Source organism: Trifolium pratense, linkage group LG3, assembly GCF_020283565.1.
Source record: "Trifolium pratense cultivar HEN17-A07 linkage group LG3, ARS_RC_1.1, whole genome shotgun sequence".
In the NCBI taxonomy this organism is placed as follows: domain Eukaryota; kingdom Viridiplantae; phylum Streptophyta; class Magnoliopsida; order Fabales; family Fabaceae; genus Trifolium; species Trifolium pratense.
The window spans coordinates 6,883,254-6,905,179 of NC_060061.1; the positions used below are offsets into that span (position 1 = coordinate 6,883,254).

At 34.4% G+C, this 21,926-nt stretch overlaps 5 protein-coding genes across 6 annotated transcripts; 3 read left to right on the forward strand and 2 right to left on the reverse strand.

The window, feature by feature from the left end:
- Positions 1 to 337: 337 nt before the first annotated feature.
- On the reverse strand, positions 338 to 3,330 carry LOC123916021 (mitochondrial phosphate carrier protein 3, mitochondrial-like). The gene is made up of 6 exons (XM_045967341.1): positions 2,815 to 3,330; positions 1,925 to 2,286; positions 1,684 to 1,727; positions 1,187 to 1,401; positions 930 to 1,054; positions 338 to 654 (listed from the first exon to the last, which is right to left on the reverse strand). Exons 1-6 carry the CDS (start codon positions 3,145 to 3,147, stop codon positions 615 to 617), a joined length of 1,119 nt encoding a protein of 372 aa, XP_045823297.1. The 5' UTR covers positions 3,148 to 3,330; the 3' UTR covers positions 338 to 614.
- A 1,608-nt stretch (positions 3,331 to 4,938) lies between these two features.
- On the forward strand, positions 4,939 to 7,067 carry LOC123916022 (acyl carrier protein 4, chloroplastic). The gene is made up of 4 exons (XM_045967342.1): positions 4,939 to 5,091; positions 6,001 to 6,096; positions 6,185 to 6,313; positions 6,666 to 7,067. Exons 1-4 carry the CDS (start codon positions 5,023 to 5,025, stop codon positions 6,795 to 6,797), a joined length of 426 nt encoding a protein of 141 aa, XP_045823298.1. The 5' UTR covers positions 4,939 to 5,022; the 3' UTR covers positions 6,798 to 7,067.
- Positions 7,068 to 9,147: 2,080 nt separating this feature from the next.
- LOC123916025 (serine carboxypeptidase-like 45) lies at positions 9,148 to 12,574 on the forward strand. Its single transcript, XM_045967346.1, has 10 exons — positions 9,148 to 9,753; positions 9,845 to 9,946; positions 10,275 to 10,370; positions 10,605 to 10,697; positions 10,780 to 10,859; positions 10,957 to 11,244; positions 11,371 to 11,495; positions 11,612 to 11,704; positions 11,798 to 11,915; positions 12,232 to 12,574. Exons 1-10 carry the CDS (start codon positions 9,498 to 9,500, stop codon positions 12,379 to 12,381), a joined length of 1,401 nt encoding a protein of 466 aa, XP_045823302.1. The 5' UTR covers positions 9,148 to 9,497; the 3' UTR covers positions 12,382 to 12,574.
- A 139-nt stretch (positions 12,575 to 12,713) lies between these two features.
- Positions 12,714 to 14,775, reverse strand: LOC123916026. 2 transcript variants are annotated; one of them, XM_045967347.1, is made up of 8 exons: positions 14,701 to 14,775; positions 14,435 to 14,598; positions 14,216 to 14,344; positions 13,869 to 14,104; positions 13,568 to 13,751; positions 13,327 to 13,443; positions 13,022 to 13,224; positions 12,714 to 12,915 (listed from the first exon to the last, which is right to left on the reverse strand). In XM_045967347.1, the coding sequence occupies exons 1-8, from the start codon at positions 14,738 to 14,740 to the stop codon at positions 12,885 to 12,887; spliced, it is 1,104 nt and encodes a 367-aa protein (XP_045823303.1). In that variant the 5' UTR covers positions 14,741 to 14,775; the 3' UTR covers positions 12,714 to 12,884. The 2 variants fall into 2 exon arrangements, with proteins under 2 accessions (XP_045823303.1, XP_045823304.1); XM_045967348.1 differs by having other exon boundaries at positions 14,435 to 14,609; positions 14,701 to 14,763.
- Positions 14,776 to 15,426: 651 nt separating this feature from the next.
- Positions 15,427 to 21,760, forward strand: LOC123916024 (dual specificity protein phosphatase PHS1). The gene is made up of 11 exons (XM_045967345.1): positions 15,427 to 15,787; positions 16,021 to 16,116; positions 16,270 to 16,412; positions 17,100 to 17,301; positions 17,454 to 17,630; positions 17,721 to 17,884; positions 18,437 to 19,502; positions 19,799 to 19,945; positions 20,044 to 20,271; positions 20,387 to 20,544; positions 20,927 to 21,760. The coding sequence occupies exons 1-11, from the start codon at positions 15,764 to 15,766 to the stop codon at positions 21,285 to 21,287; spliced, it is 2,766 nt and encodes a 921-aa protein (XP_045823301.1). The 5' UTR covers positions 15,427 to 15,763; the 3' UTR covers positions 21,288 to 21,760.
- Positions 21,761 to 21,926: the final 166 nt, after the last annotated feature.

Genomic DNA, 21,926 nt, shown 5'->3' on the forward strand with positions numbered 1-21,926 from the left:
TTGCTCTTTTAGCTCATCAATTCAAAAGAAAATACATATAGCTCAATTGATTTTTGATGTGGGATTATCTGATAAACTTTTATGTATACTGGCTGTAAGATGAGAATTCTTATTAGATGCGGTGTATGTTTGAGATCACGGTGAGTATGTCAGAATCACGGAAATCCACAGTGATTTTGCAGAAGCTACATAGTGTAACTTTTAAAAATCACGGTGGATCACTGTGATTCTGATTTACCGATTGTGATACCAAACATAGGCGCAGAACATTTGTTTTTTACACCATATCATTGGTAACATGGGTTATTATATATTTTACATGACACATGCCCAAAAGAATGTCATAGTCTTGACATGACTAACAAATCATATATATGATTAAATTAGAAAAATTCAAACTATTGTTAAACTGACAACTGAGTGATCAAAATCAAGTACCGATTGAAAAAAGTTAAATGAAGGATAAAATCTGAACATTCATCTTAATAATATACTATATGGTGGTTCTTTGGCAAAAATATGCTTTAGCTGATAAGCATTAGAAATCTAACATTATTTGTCTGACAAAATAATCTCTCTTCTGGATAACCAAGCATCTGTTGTTTGAATTGTTTCTATTTCACAGGTGCAGGAGCAGCTCCACCAGAAGTTGGCCTGAAAGAGGAAACAGCAAAATCATTAACAGGAGTAATAATGTAATATGACAAGTACAGCATGTAGCAACTATATATATGATGAAAGCTATGAAACGCATACACCAACGTTTGATTCGGCTCTGACACGTAAGCACTGGTAATAATTTAATAAAATAGAAGTGATTGAATATAATTACATGTGTGTGTCCGACACCACCATACACATCTTTAATAAAAAAGGTCGATGCCACACAGGATGAAAGTAGGTCATAAAAGATAAGAGGAGGTACTTACAGTCCTACAAATACTTTAAATGAATCATAGAGACCCCACTGAGCTCCAGTTAGTGTTCCAATCATAACTATACGAAGAGGAAGGCCGCGAGTGAAAAGACCAACTACTCCGATCTTCTTCACTGCCTGCAAATTCAACAGTGAAAAGACTCAAGTTAGCAAACATTGCACAGAAGAACATAACATGGAAGATGCAATTTTTACACAGAATAACATGTGTGTGTGTGTGTGTACGAATGTACGCATGTATCAACTCACATCACCAACAGTGGCTCCCTTAGCATTGTTGAGAAAAGAAACAAGGTTATCGGCAGGGTGTGAGACAATTGCGCACAGTACACCTGCAATATATCCTGCTGCAAAACTGACTCCAAGTTGCTTACTTTTGCTGCATTGTGCTTTGGGGGTTGGAATGACATTTTTGTAGATCATCTCCACAATAGTCTCAAATGAAGCAAATTTCATCATTGTGTCTGATAAAGCCAAAATGTTTGTGTAAAGGGGAAGAGCAGAGAAAAAAACGAAGGTAAACGCATATATATTAAATAGAATGCGCCTTAAAATTGCATGATAGAACAAGCATGAAATTTTGCATTCAACGGAATGTGTAACATGAAATTTTACACAACACAAACAGGAAAATATGAATTATTAGTTGTTTTCTTTCCTTCCAACCAAGCAAAGACAATCAAACGAAATTCAAAATAAGTCAATTCATTCAAACAGATCTTTTGAACATAATTTCACAGACTTACATGGTATCTGACGGCCCCAAAGAGGAACAAGTCCTTTATACAACCTGCACATCATATCAAATTCTGATCATATTTGGAGGTTACAAAATCTAAAACTACTATTCTACTATGAAGCACTGACATAGACATGAACATTATATATACGCCTTCCACATGAAGTGTCGGTGTTACATAGCTAAATTATGATAAGCAACAACAAATGACTAGAGGCAGTTAGCATTTAGGATAAAGCAAAAAGTACCCGGAAACACCATCAGCCTTGATAAACTTAGGTAACCCATCAGACAAACCACGAGCATAGCCGGGCTGAGTTTGAACACGAACTTTTACCGCCTCCATAGGACAAAGTGCAACATCAGCAATAACTTCAGCTGAAGCAGAACCAGCTAGATATATGAAAGTTTTGTACTTGACTGCATTCTCTGGTCCTGCAAGATCTGAGTAATACTTTTTGAAGAATTCATAGAATCCAAACTTGCATGCTCCTTGAGCACTGTAACCAAGCAAAGTTGGCACCCACCCTTTGAAGAAACCTTTAGCACCCTGCTCCTTCAGTAAAACTCCAAATCCTGAAGTGATGCTCTTATACTTTTTAGGGTCAATCTGAGAATAACAATAACTCACATTAATTTTGTGTTAAGTTGAAAATTTAAAATTATAGTATTTTACATCAAACTTGCTTTCCAAGTAAAAACATCTAAACATTAATCACATCTCTTCAAATTCAATGGTTAACAATTTTATCATTATCGCGTCTCAATGCAATTTATGTTAGTTTGTAGCTTTTATTCGAATGTGTGTTAGGTTGAATTTCATCGCGATATCAAACGAATTAATTTTACAGAATCAATTCGATTCAAAATCATTTTCATCAAATGCTGAACCAAACAAATTTAAAATTTCATTGGAAACACCACTCATGGTGAAATTCATATGACATGGTATATCTAATTTCAAAATTAATATATATTAGATTGAGTTTAGAATAATTTTTCTTTTATTTTCTTATTATTGTTATAATATGTATCTTATGTTTGAATTAAGTGGTTATCTTCTGACCGCAACAATTTTTAATCAGACTTTATTTATCTTCTGACAAAATATCTTAAGGTTTCTAATATATATACAAACCTGCATGTTGCACTTGACGAGATCAAGAGGAGTGACAGCCATGTGAGTAAGACCACAGCTGAAGACACCGCCAGCACTGCACGCAGCATAGTACGCGGGAGAAAACATTGGAATACTCTCATTTGGTGAAGGGATCATAGGAATATTTTTCCTAGTCCATTCATGTGATCGTGATGGTAATGATGATGATGATGAATGTGATGATGGTGGTAACCCTGCATGATTATTAATGGTGTTGTTGATTGATGAAGAATCCAAATGGGAGAGTGCATTTGATGAGTAAAGAAATCCAGGAACAAGAGAGTGGCGTGGTGATTGGTCAAAGAAAGCCATTGAGATTGAGATTAAAAAAACAAAACAAAACAAAACAAAATAGTTGTTGTGTTTTTATGTTTATGTCTCTATAGCTAAGTAATTAAGAAAAGGTGGAAAATGGGAAATATTAGTTTGAGTGGAAGAGATAGATTTATGAGCGATAAAAATGGGAAGATTTGTGGTTAGAAAATGAGAAAATATGAATTAAAATGGTAATGGAGTGTGTGTATATAATATGAATGAAAATGAAGGGAGAGAAGAAAGAGGTATATATGTGATTGTGACCATCATTTTCGTTTAGTCTTTGACTATGTAATGTAACGTCTTCCACTTTACATGTTAGTTAATACACCACCTTAGCTCTTCACTATATTGATTGATTTTGGTAATTTCTTCCTCGAAATCTATTTAAAATATGATTTTTTTTTAATATAAATGATCGTGTAGACCAGAAGAATGCGAGTCCGTCGGCGCTTACGGTGGTTGAGAGCGTTGAAACCCCTGTTGAAGCGGATGGGGGTTGTGTACCTGCAGGCACTCCGACGCTCAAGTCAGTTTGTGTGTAAAGGTTTTCTTGGCTAAAACTAATGCGTACCTCTGAATGAAGGGTGTTCATGTATATATAGCCCCCAGCGCTGGGCCAAGACCCTTGATGGCATTAATGGCCATCAAGTGGTTGCCGGAAAACGGCTAAGGAGCCATGATATCCCGAGCGTTGAGGGCATGTCCGGCAGTTGGGGGACTACCTCGACTATGCGAGCCCGTTGATTTGGGTTCCGAGCGTCCAAGCTCGGTCCAGAACAATAAATTAATATGAAAATATGATATGATATTGAATTTTGCATAGAGGGTATCGATACCCAAAGTTGAATATCAGAGTATTCACCATTAATTTATCCTCGTATGTTCTCTTTATCTTGATAATTCTATTTCCGATAATTTTATTTGAGATGTGTAAGATAAATGTGAATACTTATTCTCTTTCGGGCAATATTCAAATTTTAGTATGTCAATCTCAAAAGTATATAAATATAAAAAAAAAATGAAAAAAAAAAATATGAATTCCTTAATCATTTTGCCATTTTGAATCCTAAAGGGTTACTTACTTACTTGCTACGTCTCGCTGACTCCCGCCTCGCCTATCTCTCATCAAAGAGTATCAGAAAAGTGAGTGAGGGTTTCCGGTGTGCTAAAATCAGCAGCTATAGAATCTACCTTACCTTCTTGACTGTTATATGAAAAATTCTATCGGAGAGATGATGTTTAAACCATTCTTAGTAAATCCAAGGAATTAGTATGTATATATATGGATAATTTTTTTTATATGAGAGTTTTTATTTAACGGGTAGTAGATCTTTTAAATAATTAAAAAAAATTCAATAATTATTATTGTTTTAATGAGTTAGTATCAATTTGCAAATTTGATGGTAAATTTAGGAATCATATCAATGGTAAATTTAATCGTTCGATCATAAAAACTGTTTGATTTTAATTGTAACTATTTCTAAAATCACAAATATAAATTATTATTTTGAAAGAACACAAATATAAATAATGATGATTTGTTTTGAAAGTGTAAGTAATGTTCATATGAAGAGCAATGTTAAAATTGGGAAGGTAATTAATTGTTCATATGTGCATTGAAAAATTGTTAGCATTGAAACTTGCCACATAATAATTATTGGATTAGATTGTTACATTCCAAGAGCAATGTTAACCACTCAAAACATCACACATAAGCCAATTTTATTTCTGACATGGCTTTACTTTCCAACTAAGCACCAACTAGACTAAACAACACTTATCTAGTATATCACCATTTCATCAACCCAATCCATATCTCTTACTTTTCATTCCTCTCTATATCTCTATTGTCTTAGCTTCAATACAATAATGGCTTCAGTTTCAGCTACTTCTCTTACCTTTCAACCCTCTTTCATTGTGTCTACAAGGAATAACCAGGTTCAAATTTTTATTCCATTTCTCTCTTATATTGCATATAATTCCTTCTAAATTAATTGTCTCTACACTTAAATAGGTTCATGTGATTAGAAATGTTATATGATTTATTCCGTAAGTACAACTCAGTTGGTAAAAATCTGCGGGGACATTTGATATGTTGCGACGCAGGTTTGAACCTGCAATGCTCCTAGTGTGTGTGAGTTTTATAGCTAGACCCATTGAAAAAAAGTGCTATATGTGGTTGGTACATATATTAATGCATGAAATGACTTGGTTAAAGTTTACTCCAAAATATAATATATACTACTTTTGAAAATTTCCAATTGTAATGTTCTTCACATGCAAATTAAAGGCATGGACGAGAAGTGTGTAATTGATAACTTAGGTGATGGAAATTGAAGTATAATTAATTACATAATTTACACTGGTAGGTTCATAACAATGTAATTAAGAGAACATACTCATACAGTCATACCTGTGTTAATGTTTTGGCTCAAGGCAAAATCTCAAGTTCACTTTTGTATTTTGTTTTGTTACTTTCTCTGTTTGGATAAACAATTAAGCCTTTATAGCATAATAAGTACTTGTCATATAAGTGCTTATATATAAGCTATTCTTATAAAAAAAAGATAGTACAATAAAGTCAAACTGTTGCCATATAAGTGATAAGCTGTTTTCATAAGCTATTCTGAAACATTTATGAAAATAGCTTTTGTACATACTGTAAGTTGTTACCATAAGTTATTCCAAACATTTTCACAAGTTTTTATGCTAGTAGATAAGCTCAAACTAAAGACAACGACACCTGCTTTTGGCGGGGGACACCATATAGATTAAGAAGACTGATATATAGATAGTATCTATTAGTTAGGGTCTTCTTGGTAACACTATGGTTAAAATATGATGCAGGTTTCTTACAGAACTTCAAGTTTTAGTGCAATTTCTGTGGGATCGTCGAGGAAGAGCTTTCCTTCTTTGAGATTGTCTCGTTTTCGCATTTGTGCAGTAAGTTTGATTCCAGTTTAAATACATTTTATTTTACCTTTTAAGAACCTTGCAAATAACAATAACAAGTTTGAATTTTGTTATATAGATTCAGGCAACACCTGAGACAGTGCAGAAAGTGAGCAACATTGTGAGAAAACAACTTGCTTTGACTCCTGAAACTGAGCTTACCCCAGCAACCAAGTTTTCAGCACTTGGTGCTGATTCCCTTGACACCGTAAGAAATTCAATTGTCATCAAACATTGTTACTACCTTCGGTCCTTTTTATAAGAAACAATCCATTTTTCAGGTTCATTGAATAACTGGTGTATAGATCAGATACACCAATTTCTCACTATTGAGCGGACACTTATGGACATTACTATATTTGACATGTCAGAATCAAATCTAACAATGTCCGTGAGGTGTCAGCTCAGTAGTGACTAAGTCGGCTTCTCATTACTGACCTGACACCTCATGAACTCTGTGGATTAAATTTGATTCTGATGTTTGTTTTGTTTATGTTTGCATTGTCAGTTTCCATATGTATGGTCTTATTGAATTGATTGATTCTTATTTTATGTCGCAGGTGGAAATAGTGATGGGTTTAGAGGAAGAGTTTGGCCTTAATATTGAAGATGATAGCGCCGAAGACATCACAACGATTCAAGAAGCAGCTGATTTGATAGAGAAACTGGTTCAAAAGAAAGATGAAGCTTAGCTCTATGGAAAATACATTGTGAGAGCTGAATTGCAATTGAGTTAGGATAATCATCAGCAATTTTAATTTTTGGCCACTTTTGGCCATTTTTGTAACTTTGATTTAACTTTCTATTTGTTTCAAGTGGTGACAGAAAATGTTTTATTTTTTGGAATCAAGATAAGCATGCCATTTGATTTTGCAGGGCAAGATTATAGGTAATGTTTGCCTATTTTGTCTTTCATGTTCCATCATTCACACATTGGATAAAAAAGTAAATGTTGAACGATATATAAATGACAGAATCTATATGTTCAATGTATTAAGATTTTTCGTGAATATGTGAGGGTCCGTATAGTTTGGACTCATGAAAAGATTGGTCCAACTTGGATCTTTCTTTTTTTCTACCATTAGATTAAATCTTGCCTCCAAATTTTATTATGGTTCATCCACACCAAATCTATCAAAGAGTACGTAGCTACCCAAAGTAACAAAGAACGCTTGAGCAAAAATAAGATTCATGAAGTTAAGAGTAATGAATAACCCTAAAATCTACTAAAAAAGAATAACCCTAAAAGAAAAAAAAAATCTTGCTCAAGACATCCATCTTCTTTTTCCACTCCAAAACTCTCCTAATGTGTCAAGAAGTAACCCAAAAGATAATTTGTAAGATTTTTGAATGCATGTGTAATTATCAGTTTATACAAATTAAATTCTCTAAGATATAATTCAGACATAAATTTCCTAAAACATGAAGAACAAGATTGAATTAGTGGTAGAGTAGAATTTGTGTTGAGAGTGAATAGAATATATTATGATAATAGTAATAATATAGATGAATTGCAGTCAAAGTGGTAGAGTTAATGATGAAAGATGTGAAGCCTTTTGTAAAAGCCTTGAAGGTAGGGGCTTCTCTTTACCACTTCCTTGGGATTCTTGAGCTGCATATATTACAAAATCACACTCCCCCACCCCACCACATTATATTTGTCCATTTTTAGTTTGTTTTTTTCATAGTGCTTCTCTTCAAAATAGTATTTCCTAAGCTTAATGGAAGTTTTTCTTAAAAATATTTTCCAAGAGAGTGGATTCTCAATGGTTGATATATCTGTTGAGATCTATCAAGTATAAGTTAAGTCTCACATTAGTTGGAAGAGTTAAGGTTGAGCATTTTATAAGTGAAATGACTCATAAACCTAATGCTTTAAGGTTTTAGGTGAACGTGTGATGTCAAACTCAAAGTCACTTGTACGGTTGTTTAATGTCCAATGTATTGATCCAATCCAATGAGCCCCTCACGGCCCAACAATATCATTACATTCATACAATCAACACATTGGTGACCATTAGAAATTCAAAATATGCAGATTTTGGTTATTTCTGAAAATTCAAAAATACCCAACTAGAAATTTGAACCATCCAATCTTAATTTGATCTTCATTGATGTGCTAACTGCGTGAATTCAATATATGCGGACGGACTATACTTTGACGATATACTCAGTATTGATTAGACTTTGAAGCAATTACCCTATGATTAGACCATTTTTCCCTTCAACTGTACTTGGATAGGGTCCATTGATATTCACTCAAATATGTTTTCCAAAACATAAACATCCATAAATTGAACAATCACGTTGCTAGCATACAAATTTAACACAGCTTGTACAAGTGAAATTTGATGGTGAATGGAAGAAGGACCCGCTACCCCGACCAATGAAAGCTCAGCATGGAAGGTTTTGAGACCATGATGGGAACATGTGGCTCCTTATAGGATTGCATGTGAATTTTGTACATAAAAGTGATGGATGATATAGAATAGTCGCTTTCTATAAACAGGAAAAAAAATGCTTGAAAAATAAATGGAACTAATGAATGTGTAACACTGTCATTATAATTAGAAAAGCTTTTTCACAACTGTCCCAATAGAATTATGAATGGGAAGAATGTTGGATTTATCAGAGAAATGACTCGTGAACCTAATGCCTTAGGTTTTGGGTGGAGATATGGTGTCCCCCTCTCTTGTGATCCTGGAGCATTTGACCCGTTGTTTCTCCCGAGCTTCCCCGGACTCCCCAGCAAGTGGTATCAGAGTCGTGGTTCAGCTTGGTGGGGGAGCAGCATTAGGTGTTTCCCTCTCTTGTGGTCTTGGAGCATTTTACGCGTTGTTTCTTCCGAGCTTCTCCGAACTTTCAACAGTCTATTTATTTTCCTTGGAATAAAGTCTTGCATGTACTTGTTGGTCGAGTGAAGTTAATAAATCAAACAACTTTTTGAGAAAAAACAAAAAAAAGAGAGCTGTGTATCTCTGTTGTCACCCTGCAATACCCCCCAGGTTGCCAAGAAATGCAGATATTCTCTGAGTGCTCAGCACAGTACACAGAAATCAGAATTTTATCAAACAACCTGGGTCATTTTCACACATTTTTTGAAGAATAAAACAGGCACTGTAAAGTTATTTTTACCGTGATTTTTACACTTAAATTTATTGTTCAACCCACTCTCGTGTAAACGTGTCCACACATAAATCATTTTTTGCCGCGTTAGAACCAAATACACACCACATGTATTAAGAGGCCCCAACTATGAGTACAGTTTTCTTTTGCTGCATGATATAGTCAAAACCAAAACACTCTAATTTGTATCCCTCAGTCACATCTCTTTCAACACCATTTTCCACCCTGCAAGAAAATATATTGAGCCTTGGATCATTCAGTTTTCAATGATGTGCTGGCAAAGATGGAAAACCATGACAATGACTGTGGTTTTGCTTCAACTAAGTTTTTCCATGAAAGTCTTCTGTTACTCTTCTCATGCAGATAGAATTGATAAGCTTCCTGGACAACCTCACATAGGTTTTCAACACTTCTCAGGATATGTTACAGTTGATGAAAAAAAACACAGATATCTCTTTTACTATTTTGTTGAATCAGAAACTCATCCATCTTCAAAGCCTCTAGTCCTTTGGCTCAATGGAGGTCTGCAATCTCTCACTTGCTACAACTATACTTATGTATTGCATGAAAACTAGAATTCAAACTTCAAGGCTATAATTTTTGTTTGGTACAGGACCAGGTTGTTCTTCCCTTGGAGTAGGTGCATTCTCTGAAAATGGACCTTTCAGACCCAATGGAGAAGTTCTGATTAAAAATGAGCATAGTTGGAATAGAGGTACTTTATTGATCTTTGAATTACATCTTTAAGAATTGTACCATTATGATATTGACTTAGAATTTGTTTGGATAAACAATTTAATTAAGTGCTTATCGTATAAGTGGTTATGTATTAGTTATTTCTATGACAAAAAATAAAATAAAGTCAAAATATTTTTATATAAGGTATAAGCTTATGGAAATAAGCTTGAAAAGTTTATAGACATGGCATAAACTATTTCCATAAGCTCCTCTCAAACAATCGCACAAGTACTTTTTTCGATAGATAAACTCAAATAAGTCGGTCGAAACAGATCTTAATTACTATGCATTACTTTGTGATGCAGAGGCAAACATGTTGTATTTGGAGACACCAGTAGGAGTAGGGTTCTCTTATGCTAAAGGTAGTTTCTCCAATATTAAAGTGAATGATGAAAAGACAGGTAATCTATTTTGTATTAATACTATTAACAAAATCACTTTAGACCTTTGTTTTCTTTTCATCTTTTGAGACATGATTTCCTCTTTAGAAAGATCCTTTGAATCCTATCATCTGAGTAGAAAAAGGTAAAATATTTATGATGCTTAGGCTTTTTAAAAGTTGTGACAAAACTTTGATTATTCTTCATGTTTTATCTTCAAAGTTAGCCATTATTGCTTTTGATTTTTTTTTTTAGCTAGGGAAAACCTTGTGTTCTTGCTACAATGGTTCAACAAGTTCCCTCAATACAAACACAGAGATTTGTTCTTGACAGGAGAAAGCTATGCAGGTAAATGTGTCACTGTCACATCATTTCTAGAAAAGCTGGTTAACATGCAGCAATCACTCTTTTTTGTTTTCTTACACATTAGGACATTACATTCCACAACTAGCAAATCTCATGATTGGAATCAACAAAAAGGAAAAGATATTTAATCTTAAAGGCATAGCAGTAAGTACTATTATACCGTGTGTTCTTTGTTTGCGTTTTTTAGTATCTGTTTTCTTTTCAACTAAGGAAGCTCTTCTAACAGGTTTTTTTATTGCAGTTGGGGAATCCGCTTCTAGAATATGTCACCGACTTCAATTCAAGAGCTGAGTTTTTCTGGTCTCATGGATTGATATCAGATTCAACTTACAAAATGTTCACTGCAGGCTGTAATTATTCGCGGTATGTCAGCGAGTACTATCGAAACTTAATTTCGCCTCTTTGTTCGAAGGTAATGAGCCAAGTTAGCAGAGAAACCAGCAAGTTTGTGGACAAATATGATGTCACCCTTGATGTATGCATTTCCTCAGTACTTTCACAATCCAAAGTTTTTTGTCCACAAAACCATGTAAGTCTTGACATTACTTCTTTTTTTATCGACAAATGTTAGTTAGTGGTTATGTTACTTCTGATATTGATTTTCAAATTGGCTTGGTCATTGTGATCTGAAAATTTCCTTTGTGTTTCATAACAGCAAGCAAATGAGAGTATAGATGTATGTGTAGACGACAAAGTTACAAATTACTTAAACAGACGAGATGTACAAAAGGCGCTCCATGCCGAGCTTATTGGAGTTTCAAAGTGGGATGTATGCAACAAGTAATTTCTTCTAAACAAACAAATAAATAATTGTATCTAGTTTATCATTTATAAAATTGGTTCGTCGTTAACCATAATAGAATTGCTAAATTGTCCTACATTGTGTTGATAAACAGCATCCTACAGTACAATATGCTCAACCTAGAAGTACCTACACTTCATGTTGTTGGATCGCTTATAAAAGCTGGAGTTAGGGCATTAATTTATAGGTATACTAGAACGAAAACTCGTTGATGGAACTTGAAGGCTTGTATATATATGCTATAATTAACTAACTTTACTGTGTTTTTTTCTCACTATAGTGGAGATCAAGATTCAGTAATTCCACTGACCGGTAGCCGCACCTTGGTTCAAAAGCTAGCAAAACAGTTAGCATTGAATACAACAGTCCCTTATAGGGTATGGTTTGAAGGTCATCAGGTATATAATTAATAGTCCCTTAAATTAAAGAATATAAATCAACTTAGTCCCACAACTAAAATATGTCTTTAGGTAACATCTATATAAGCATAAAAGCTCTAAAATTTTGGTGCTAAATTTTGAAAAAATGGACTAAATTGACTACCATTATTCAGTTTTAAGGGAATAGACTGTCTTATATCTGCATGCAGCCATTCACAGCATTTGTAGAAAACTTTTCTCATGAAATTAATTCACTTCAAAGTTCAAAACATAAATCCAAGAGTAAACCAGCATTTTTTATACTAATGTAAGTTTATCGATGTTTTTGTTTTAGGTTGGTGGATGGACTCAAGTTTATGGAAATATTCTCTCATTTGCTACCATTAGAGGTGCCTCCCATGAAGCTCCTTTCTCACAACCTGAAAGATCACTTGTTTTATTCAAGTCTTTCTTAGAAGACAGGCCTTTACCTGAAATTTTCTGACAAATTGTTTGTGTTTTTTTTATTTAGTTCAGAGATTGTAAGTAACTCCAACATTTGTTCTATATTATAGTATATAATTAGTAAAGGAATGTAATAACTGTGCAGGATTTCAAAAGAAAAGCTAGTAAAAATGATTTTAGGGAAAAAGGGTTGCAGATTAATGTATCCAACTTACAAGTATATGTGGTTGCATGCTATATAGCCTTTAATGAAAGGATACAATAATAAGTAGACAGAAGATGCTACAGAATTTTATATGTAACAACAAAATTTAACAAACAAAATTATGTAGATACAATTTTCAAAGAATAATAAACAGTATAAACAAAAGATCCAGAACATCATATCGGAATCCATATTTAGGTGTGAAACGTCACATAGGTAGCAAATAGAGAGAGGTTAACATTTAAGAGTACCACAATCAAAAAGATCTATTTACAAACATATTGTTCTGCTCCCATAGCCTACTTAATAAAGGTCCAAATTTGCATGACATCCATAACCTATATCGGAATCCATAAATTGCCAGGGTACCTGCACAACAATAAACGGTTAATTGGAAATTATCTCATAGACTAAATCATATCATTACGAATACGCTTACTAGGAAAAGGAAAAATAAAAATGAGAAGTGGATTACAATTTGGTAATGTCAGGCTTTATAGCCCTAAGACGAATGACCCGTCTCTGATCTTTACCAGCAAACACTTCTGCTTCTAAAGTCCGAGCACTGTCAGCACGCCCAATTTGAAAGTTAAGACTATAAATGGTTCCAGAAACATTATCACTCCTATACGCAGTCATGATTTTGATAAGTTCCCAGTCACGCCATTCCATGTTCAACTGCAAAAAAGGCCATCCGCCCAATCAATATTAATTCACGACGATAATTTGAAAAATTAAAACAACATTGACAAATGGTAGCCATATATACATAGAACCTACAGTTTGGATTAGATGATCATGCATTGCCAAGGTGGCACAATCCTTAAGAATATCAGTGTCCTTATCACTCAATTTGTCAAGCTCGAGGTTGACAGGGTCACTCCCTGGAGCAAGGATCTGAGCAGGAAATAAATAATAACAAATTAAGAAATATAATTAAAAGGAAATAACTAGGTCACAATGGAGAGTATTGAAAATCATAATATCTTCAAGAATAAATAGATAAAAAATGTAAGTCTACCTCGTCCCTCTTTTTAGCCCGTTTATTGCCGTATGTATTCCTGCAATCCTCGCCCATTATCTCCGGAGGCGAGAGTAGGTTGTATTGGGGCTCGGGAAAACCTGGAGGAAAAATCACTCCTGGTCCTCGAGCCTTGAGGTATGCTTGAACATCAGGAGTGGATGGATAAACATAGGATGTAGACCTGAATCAATTTCCATGGAATTATAAACTGCTTGCATATAAGATCTAGAATATCATGGGTGACATTCAGGTATAAAACAACATGAAAACAACCAGAAAATACATAGATAACAATCACCTTGTCAGTGGAATCCATAAACTGCCAGAGTACCATTTGCTGCTGCGAGGTTTTAGAGTCCTGAAACCATTGGTACGTCTGCCAAGTCTAACACTATCCCACACGTCTGCTTGAAAAGTATGGTGCACACCATGAGCATTCTCGGCTTCAAACGTAATGTAGTACCTGAATCCAGAAACTGTAACCCTAGCCACCTCAACAATTTTGAGTAGGCGCCAGTCGCGCCAGTTTTGCAACTGCAAAAAGGAAAGACACACCCACCATCAATGAATAATACAATACCAATTGAAGGGAATACATAGTTATCAAAATTACAACACGAAACAGAATTGATATGTAGTACATACTTTTTGTATAGCATAATCCTGAATGGCCAAGGTAGCACAACCGTTAACAACATGAGCAGTCTCTGGAGCCAAATTGTCAGCGTCAAATTTGATATAGACACCCAATCGACCAATGTTTTTCGGATTCCCCTGAATGATGAGCGAACAGTAGTAAATAACTAGGTCACACACAATTCCTTAAAGGGTGAAAATCTTAAAATTAATATCTAAAAAACATACGCAAGAAAAATGTTGTTTTTCCTCAGATTTTTCCTCAGTCTTTTTAGCCCGTTTACTGGGCTGTTGGTTGTTTGAACTTGAAGCCTCATCTACCATCTTCTCAGTGACAGGGTTGGCAGATTGTAATTGCATCAACCTTGAGGATCTTCTTAGATTGGTAATGTCTGATCAAATTCTAGAGAAACAGAATTATTATACTACATTAACAGAATTAATCACAATTACACATTCAATCAACGGCAAGTAATAATAGGATTAGGGCTTACAACGAGATTTAGAACCTTCTAGATCAGAAGCGACATTCATTTTGAGGCTGATTTACAATCCTAATTAGTAACCCTAGTTACTTCTGGGTGAAGTAACACTTATAGTAATCCTAATTGGTTCACCGTTGATATTTATTTTGACTGTATTTTTTTACTAATGTATAAAGATAAATAATATCGATCTTGTTTGATTTGTTTGAATGAATATTTTCACAATATTAGATTTTTAGAATTTTTCATGAAAGAAAATCAAATATATTAATAATTCAAATTATGTATTGGTATGTCTAAGGATCATTGTTTTGGAATTAGTTAATAATTTTAGAATTTAATGTACATCCTTCAAAAAAAGACTTTAATGTACATATATATGTATTTTTTGTTTCATTTTATTTTTTAAAAAAAAATTCAATTAATCTATCGAGAGGATTTTTTCTAATAGAAGAGGGTAATCTGCCGTGAAGAACATAGCAAAATCTTAGTATTCACCACAATTGACGATAAAACTTGAAAAAATAGTTTTGAGGTTTTTTATATATGATATGATTTCTCGTAGGTTGTCCCTTCTTAGGGTTTCGATAGAAAGGTATAAGTAATTATTTGTGAAACGTGAGTCTTAAATATTTTATATATGATATGAAAATATTCATGTGATGATGGTACTAATACCATAGTCCATGATATTATAATAAATAAATTTATAAAATATAGTACATCATCCACCCTCCACCGTCATGAAAAAGAGTACATCACCGATTCACCCACCGTCATGATTTTCTTCATTCAACCTAAACTTTAATTTCCTTCTCTATTTAGGTAACTAATAACTGACATGACCCATTTCCACACTGAATTCAACCACCATCCCAATACTTGTACTACTTTTGTACCTTATAGTTAGTTATTATTATTGTTAATTTGTTATCATACAACAATTGGTTCAAGCACCCTCCAAAATCTCTCTCTCTCCCTCCCCTTAAAATAAGCACATTGCTTACTTTGCCTCCTATTGATCCGTCCAATTTTTGTCTTCTAATTTCACCACAAAACACTTTTATACCATATGGCAAAACATGATCAAAACCAGGTTAATTAACATTACCAAACAAACCCTCTTTCATAATACATCATTTATTCATTCATATACAGACACACCAACATATATGATCATAGATAGATTCATAAATAAATAATAATCATGGCTTTAATGTTATATCTTAAATCACGTGCATGTTCTTCTATATTGTATAATTGCATTGCACATCCATTTTTACATTAACATCAACATTTTTTTCTTGCATGTGGCAATGTACATTGCAGGAAAAATACCAACAAGACAAGCAATTGGAATTCAAATGCGACAACGAGGCTGAATCTCAAATTGAGGCGCCATTGCCTCTCACCGTCACTTCCAGGGTCAGTCTTCTATATATTTTATCAAATTTCTTATTATTTTAGGGTATTTTGAAAATGCAAGTGTAAATGCATGGATTATTCATGAATGAATCAATGTTTAAAGTTTTAAGCTTTTTTAAATTGTTTGTGAAATGATGAAAATGGGTAATGCAGGCTTTGTATATGTTGGGAGATATAACTGCAGGGCCTGCGTTTAGGTTCACGCAATGGCTCCAATTGGTTCGTAAACGCACTTCCAATTATCGCTCTTCTGGCTTTCCTCGTCGTCCTTCAACCACCATGCTTTCTAATTCTAGGTTACTTTTTTACAACTCTTGTTGCCAAATTCGTCATTCATCGATATTCCAAAATGATCCTCAAATTGCAAAATTTTAATCAAATTTGTCGGTATTTGTAGGGACTAGAATGACATTAAGTTGGTAATATCGGAGATGAATTTGAATCTAAGTGAATAATGTCAGGGATGCATTTGATAATAAATTTAAATAGATAGACGAGACGAACTTGGTTGAAATATTGCAACAGGGATCATTTTGAAATAATGATAATGTGGGGTATTAGATTGATACAACAACTCTGCAATTTCAGGGACCAATTTTGATATTTACTCGTTTGAAGTTTCTTTCTTGAGTGAATCACTAAAATAGTCCCTTAAATTGTAGGGTGGTGAACTTAGTCCCTAAAATTATTAATATTCCAAAATAGTTATTGAAATTGAAAATACTCTATCACATTGATCCTTGGTTAAATCAGTTACATTGATCCTTTGTTAAATCAGTCAATTATGTTCCGAAAATTGTGCAACACGGACTAATGTGATCAAGTTTTTCAATTTCACGGATTATTTTATAATTCTATTAATTTCAGAGATCAAATTATTTAATCCTTACAACTTCGAAGACTAAAGTGACGATTCAAACGATTTTCATTATGGCATTGATAAGTTAACATTGTGTCCATTGGCTATGTTAATCTGTTTTCAGCGTCAAAGAATCAACTGAGGATCTCAAATGTGATATACAGCCTGATCAAACAGGAATTAGCTTATGGGAGAGACTTGGGAAGGCTGCAATGTTGGATATTGAATCAGGCTCCTTTTCTTGGGACGAGCTCTCTTCACTGCACCATACTGAACACAGCAGTAGTAATGAACATTCTGAAGATGAAATGAACAAAGCTCTTGAGGTTTATCAGTTTTCTACACTCGTTATGTACACAAGCATTTATATAAAACTTTCCGTGTTTAATGGAGTGTTAATGTTGAGGAGTGATGATGCTTCTCCAAATGAGTATGCATCAATTTTTGTCTTAGTTTTTCCTCACCTGTGTGCACATAGGTAACCGTGAATTCTGGAGGTGTTGTCTTCTTTGCGTTTTTCAATTGTCAAGGGAGTGATGATGCTTATCCAAATGAGGCGGCAGCTGTTATAAAAATAGCATCGTCAAGAATGGCAACACAATCTGAACGCCTCGGATATGAATTGGCTAAGTGGCTGGGAATCCAAACTCCACAGGTAACCCTTTGGTTTTTATAACAGCCACCACTTCTTTAATATAGGCTATCATACAGTAATTATACCAAATTCATTCTCTTTTATTTGCAGGCTAGAGTCATTCACAATACTAGTTCAGAATGGCAACAAATAAAGGAAGCCACAGAAAAAGCTAGAGAAGCGGCGGCAAGTTCTGGGAGTGATGAAGTTGGTGAAGTGACATGTTGTGAACTTTTGGAAGCTCTTGAGCTTAGCCGGTGTCTGTTTTTAATGAGGTGTGGTTCAAATCTGATTTTAATATGATCAGGCATATAACATGTCAGCACATAACATCTTTGCTCACTTAGACGTTTCCAATAAATTTGGCTTAAATATAGCAAGTATATATCGCCAATACGCCGCTTTTGTTTATTGAATTCCTATAAGCTCAGTACATGAATCTTGTGCTGAGATGACCATTTACATGTCTCAAGTAAATATTTGATATATATACTAGTATTCTTTCTCATATATGAAAGTTTCATTGCCTTGTATAACAATGCAAGTGTCTTTCTTGATACTTGTCATGTCTTTCTTGACTTGGCCTGTTTCTCAAGTTTCTCCTAGTATTTCTAATAAAACACATGAAAGATCTTAGCGGACCCTTATCTCTATGTATTTGTCAATTATTAGTGCTATATACGTCTTAGTTTATATTTATAATAGGGGGAAAAGGGTATGTGCTTACATCCTATAGTACTAGTCAGAAGCATAAAAGTACAACTGCACGCACAAACGTGCAAATAAAATTTGATTGTTTATTTTAAATAATTATCATTTTATTGCAGTTATGTGCATGGTTCACCATTGCTTGAAAGCCCTAGTGCCTTTGAGCTACGGGAATCTGCAGAAAAAACAGCGGAAGCTCTTGGCAGGGTACTGATGCTGGACTTAGTCATCCGAAATGAAGATAGGCTCCCTTGCCGTGAGCTTAGATGGCGTGGGAATTCTGCAAATTTGTTGTTGGCTGAAAAGATGATCTCTGGAAATACAAATACACTAGAAGCCGCTTTGGATTCTGCGATTAATCAATATAGACCAAAGGTGGTTAGGGCAATTCAAAAAGAAAGAAGGTCAAGTTCAGTAGATAGCAAATTGAATTCCCATAATCCCGGCTTGATCTCGCAAGCCTCTGATCTTTCTGAGATCATAGATTCACCGAGATCCGCTGACATGACCCTTATAAGTCAAATATCAGGAGAACCAATGTGTTCTGACCTTAACATTGTAGTCATTGATTCTGGTGTTCCTCGGCGACCCCCTGCTGGAAAACGTGCAAATGATCAGGTTAATTATCCTAAGTTGGTTGAGTTGCTGATCAATAGTTCTGAGTATGCATCAAACCTGTTAAATGATATAACTGGAGGGAAATTAGGATGTCCTCTACCAGAAGACATGGATGCAACTGATATACATGCAACTGATATGACATCAGTAGTTCAAGCATTTCGTACTGGTTTCCGAGCTGCTCTTAGGGATCTACAGGGATTCCATATATTCCTACTCACCCTTCATCAAAGACTTGATACTTTGTTGCGATCATTCATGAACATTATAAGCAAACTATCTACAGGGGAATCTGACAAGGAGGACGTATTGGTTCCTGACTCGCCTTCACTTGCTGGTAGTTCCTCTCCAATAAGTAGACATGCTAATGATAACAATCAAGATATTACTGATTCGGAATCACAGAGAATTACTTCAAGGTCATTGTCTTCATGTAATAGAGATTGCAGTGACTCAACTTCAGCGTCAAGAGAGAGTTGGCATGGAAGGTCCTGTAAAGGATATGGGGAGCTACAGCGTAATCTCCGTTTGACAGCCAAGCTCCGTGACTTTAATAAATATGCCAAGGTTGGTAGCATAATATGACCTGTTTACTAGTCATGGTTTTGCGATGCTGAGCTATACTATGCTGATTTGGTGAATCTTTTCGATTTCACTTTTTGGATAACATCATCAGTCTATAGCATATTGCTCTAATATGTAAAAAAAAAAAAAATAAAGACAAATTTATTGCTTGTCTATACACAAAATTGACTAATGTAGACAATGCCTATGTTTCTGACTAATGACAACAATGCTTATGTTTTCACATTAAATATTTACCAGCATTTCACATGAGTTTTATATTTTATCATGGTTTTCAGGTTGATGCTGAATCTAGTAAAGAATTGGAACAGTGGAATGAAATGCTTAAAAATGATGCCGTCAAGCTATGCCAGGAGAACAATTTCAATACAGGATTTTTTGAGGGCAGTGAAAATCACAGTGTCGTTGATGCATATGAACTGAAGGTTATCTTCACTTCTGCATATTCAAAATTGAAATATATTAGACTCCTTCCACTTATGAGGGATTCCTATGTTTGATGCATTATCCTTTCAACTTTCAGGTCAGACTTGAACATATTCTTGAGAGAATTGCATTGATATCTGAGGCTGCAAATACAGAGAAACCATCTGCTGTTACAAGCTATCTGTTCATTGGTGGCGCACTGGCTGCAAGATCTGTATACACTATGCAATACTTGGGAATCACACATATTTTGTGTTTGTGTACAAATGAAATTGGTCAATCTGAAACTCAATTTCCTGATATATTTGAATACAAAAATTTCTCGGTAAGTCATGTTCACTTGTCTACAATATTACTTTCTATTATAAATTTACTTTTTAACATTGGTTTGTTTTAGGAATGTATTCATATTGGTATTATTTACTATCCCATTTGAACAGGTGTGTGACAGTGAAGATTTTAACATCACCACTGTATTTGAAGAAGCGTGTGATTTTATAGATTGTGTTGAACAAAAAGGTCAGAAGATTTTAGTCCATTGCTTTGAAGGGAAAAGCAGAAGTGTTACATTGGTCCTTGCTTACCTAATGCTCAGGAAGTAAGTGAAATTGAAAGTTATAAAACATTATACACTGTTCCAGATCAATTCAACATTATATTGCTAATTTGCTATGTGATTAAATAATTAATCTTAATATATACATATCGCCACTAATATGTTTGAACAAACTATTTGTGTTGTTGGATATTCAGGGCTTATTTGAATTGGTTTATTGAGCTGTTTGGAAGAACTTATGGAAACAACTATGACATGTTAAGGATAGTTTATGAAAACGATTTGGCTTTATTTCATCTTTTGTTATAGAAATAACTTATATATACACACTTTTATGATATGTGTTTAATTAAGTTGTTTATCTGAGTGTTCTTAAGATTATTACTGTTAGGGAAGTTATGAACTGAAAGCTTTCGCTATGCAGGAAGTATACTTTATTAAAAGCATGGCAAAAATTGAAACGAGTTCACCGTCGAGCACAGCCAAATGACGGTTTCGCAAAGATCTTACAAGAACTGGATCAGAAACTGCATGGGAAAGTTTCAATGGAGTGGCAGCATCGGAAACCAACCATGAAAATTTGTCCCATCTGTGGAAAAAATGCTGGGTTAAGCAGTAGTTCACTTAAGTTACATCTGCAGAAATCACATAGAAAGCTATCATCAGGTAGTGTAGATAGTGCCATGACAATGGAGATCCAAAAAGCATTAACAGCTTTGAAGATTAGCCAGAGTGGGAGTATCAGCCCCACACAGAAGACTTCTCCAAACAGTGGCAGTTTATAAATTGTTGTGCAGAAGCCAAAAGGCTCAGAATGTGTGTCTTTTCCTTGTTGTTTTTCTTCTGTGAATTGTAAATAAAACATAGTTATGAAAGTAGGTCCTATGGCTGCCCATTTTGTTTATATGTTGCATGGGAGTTGTCATAATCAAATTAATATTACAGGCCAACTAATGTATTGGTTAAGAGGTTAATGATGCAATTTTGAACCAAACTCTGTGTTCGTATAATCAAGAGCATCGTTGAATTCTTTGGAAACAAAATTATGGGGAACTTTAGATTGCCTCAAGTTCATTTTTGCAGATTTTAGTTTACTCGAATTCTCGTATTACCTTTTAAGTTACTTCATGAGGAATGTAATCTGACCCATGTTTTTAGAGAGATTAACCAAGTGGTTGATCTATTAGCAAAATATAGTCTGTATTTGAACAATTTTTAAGACTTGTGATTCTCCACTCTCTTTGTTACTAGTGATTTCTTAGACTCTACTTGTATACCTTCACTAGGGAGCATGAGTTTTTTCTTGTTCAAATCTTAGCTACATTTCAATATGAATTAGTCCCAACTTGTAATTTACTAACATAAATACATGTTAGACAATTTATAAGAGTCTATAGAAACAGTACATGACATATTTATAAATT

What these genes read in the sequence shown, in the direction of transcription:
- LOC123916022 (XM_045967342.1), top strand. Translation starts at nt 5,023, where the DNA reads ATGGCTTCAGTTTCAGCTACTTCTCTTACCTTTCAACCCTCTTTCATT. An exon ending in TGTCTACAAGGAATAACCAG is followed by an intron (nt 5,092 to 6,000) that starts GTTCAAATTTTT and finishes AATATGATGCAG; the next exon opens with GTTTCTTACAGAACTTCAAG. An exon ending in CTCGTTTTCGCATTTGTGCA is followed by an intron (nt 6,097 to 6,184) that starts GTAAGTTTGATT and finishes TTTGTTATATAG; the next exon opens with ATTCAGGCAACACCTGAGAC.
- LOC123916024 (XM_045967345.1), top strand. Translation starts at nt 15,764, where the DNA reads ATGGCAAAACATGATCAAAACCAG. An exon ending in CAAAACATGATCAAAACCAG is followed by an intron (nt 15,788 to 16,020) that starts GTTAATTAACAT and finishes TGTACATTGCAG; the next exon opens with GAAAAATACCAACAAGACAA. An exon ending in CTCTCACCGTCACTTCCAGG is followed by an intron (nt 16,117 to 16,269) that starts GTCAGTCTTCTA and finishes TGGGTAATGCAG; the next exon opens with GCTTTGTATATGTTGGGAGA.
- LOC123916021 (XM_045967341.1), bottom strand. Translation starts at nt 3,147, where the DNA reads ATGGCTTTCTTTGACCAATCACCACGCCACTCTCTTGTTCCTGGATTT. An exon ending in AAGGCTGATGGTGTTTCCGG is followed by an intron (nt 1,728 to 1,924) that starts GTACTTTTTGCT and finishes TATGATGTGCAG; the next exon opens with GTTGTATAAAGGACTTGTTC. An exon ending in AGGGAGCCACTGTTGGTGAT is followed by an intron (nt 1,055 to 1,186) that starts GTGAGTTGATAC and finishes TTGAATTTGCAG; the next exon opens with GCAGTGAAGAAGATCGGAGT.
- LOC123916025 (XM_045967346.1), top strand. Translation starts at nt 9,498, where the DNA reads ATGATGTGCTGGCAAAGATGGAAAACCATGACAATGACTGTGGTTTTG. An exon ending in GACAGGAGAAAGCTATGCAG is followed by an intron (nt 10,698 to 10,779) that starts GTAAATGTGTCA and finishes CTTACACATTAG; the next exon opens with GACATTACATTCCACAACTA. An exon ending in TTAATCTTAAAGGCATAGCA is followed by an intron (nt 10,860 to 10,956) that starts GTAAGTACTATT and finishes TTTTTATTGCAG; the next exon opens with TTGGGGAATCCGCTTCTAGA.
- LOC123916026 (XM_045967347.1), bottom strand. Translation starts at nt 14,740, where the DNA reads ATGAATGTCGCTTCTGATCTAGAAGGTTCTAAATCTCGTT. An exon ending in TTATGGATTCCACTGACAAG is followed by an intron (nt 13,752 to 13,868) that starts GTGATTGTTATC and finishes AAATTGATTCAG; the next exon opens with GTCTACATCCTATGTTTATC. An exon ending in GGGCTAAAAAGAGGGACGAG is followed by an intron (nt 13,444 to 13,567) that starts GTAGACTTACAT and finishes TTTCCTGCTCAG; the next exon opens with ATCCTTGCTCCAGGGAGTGA.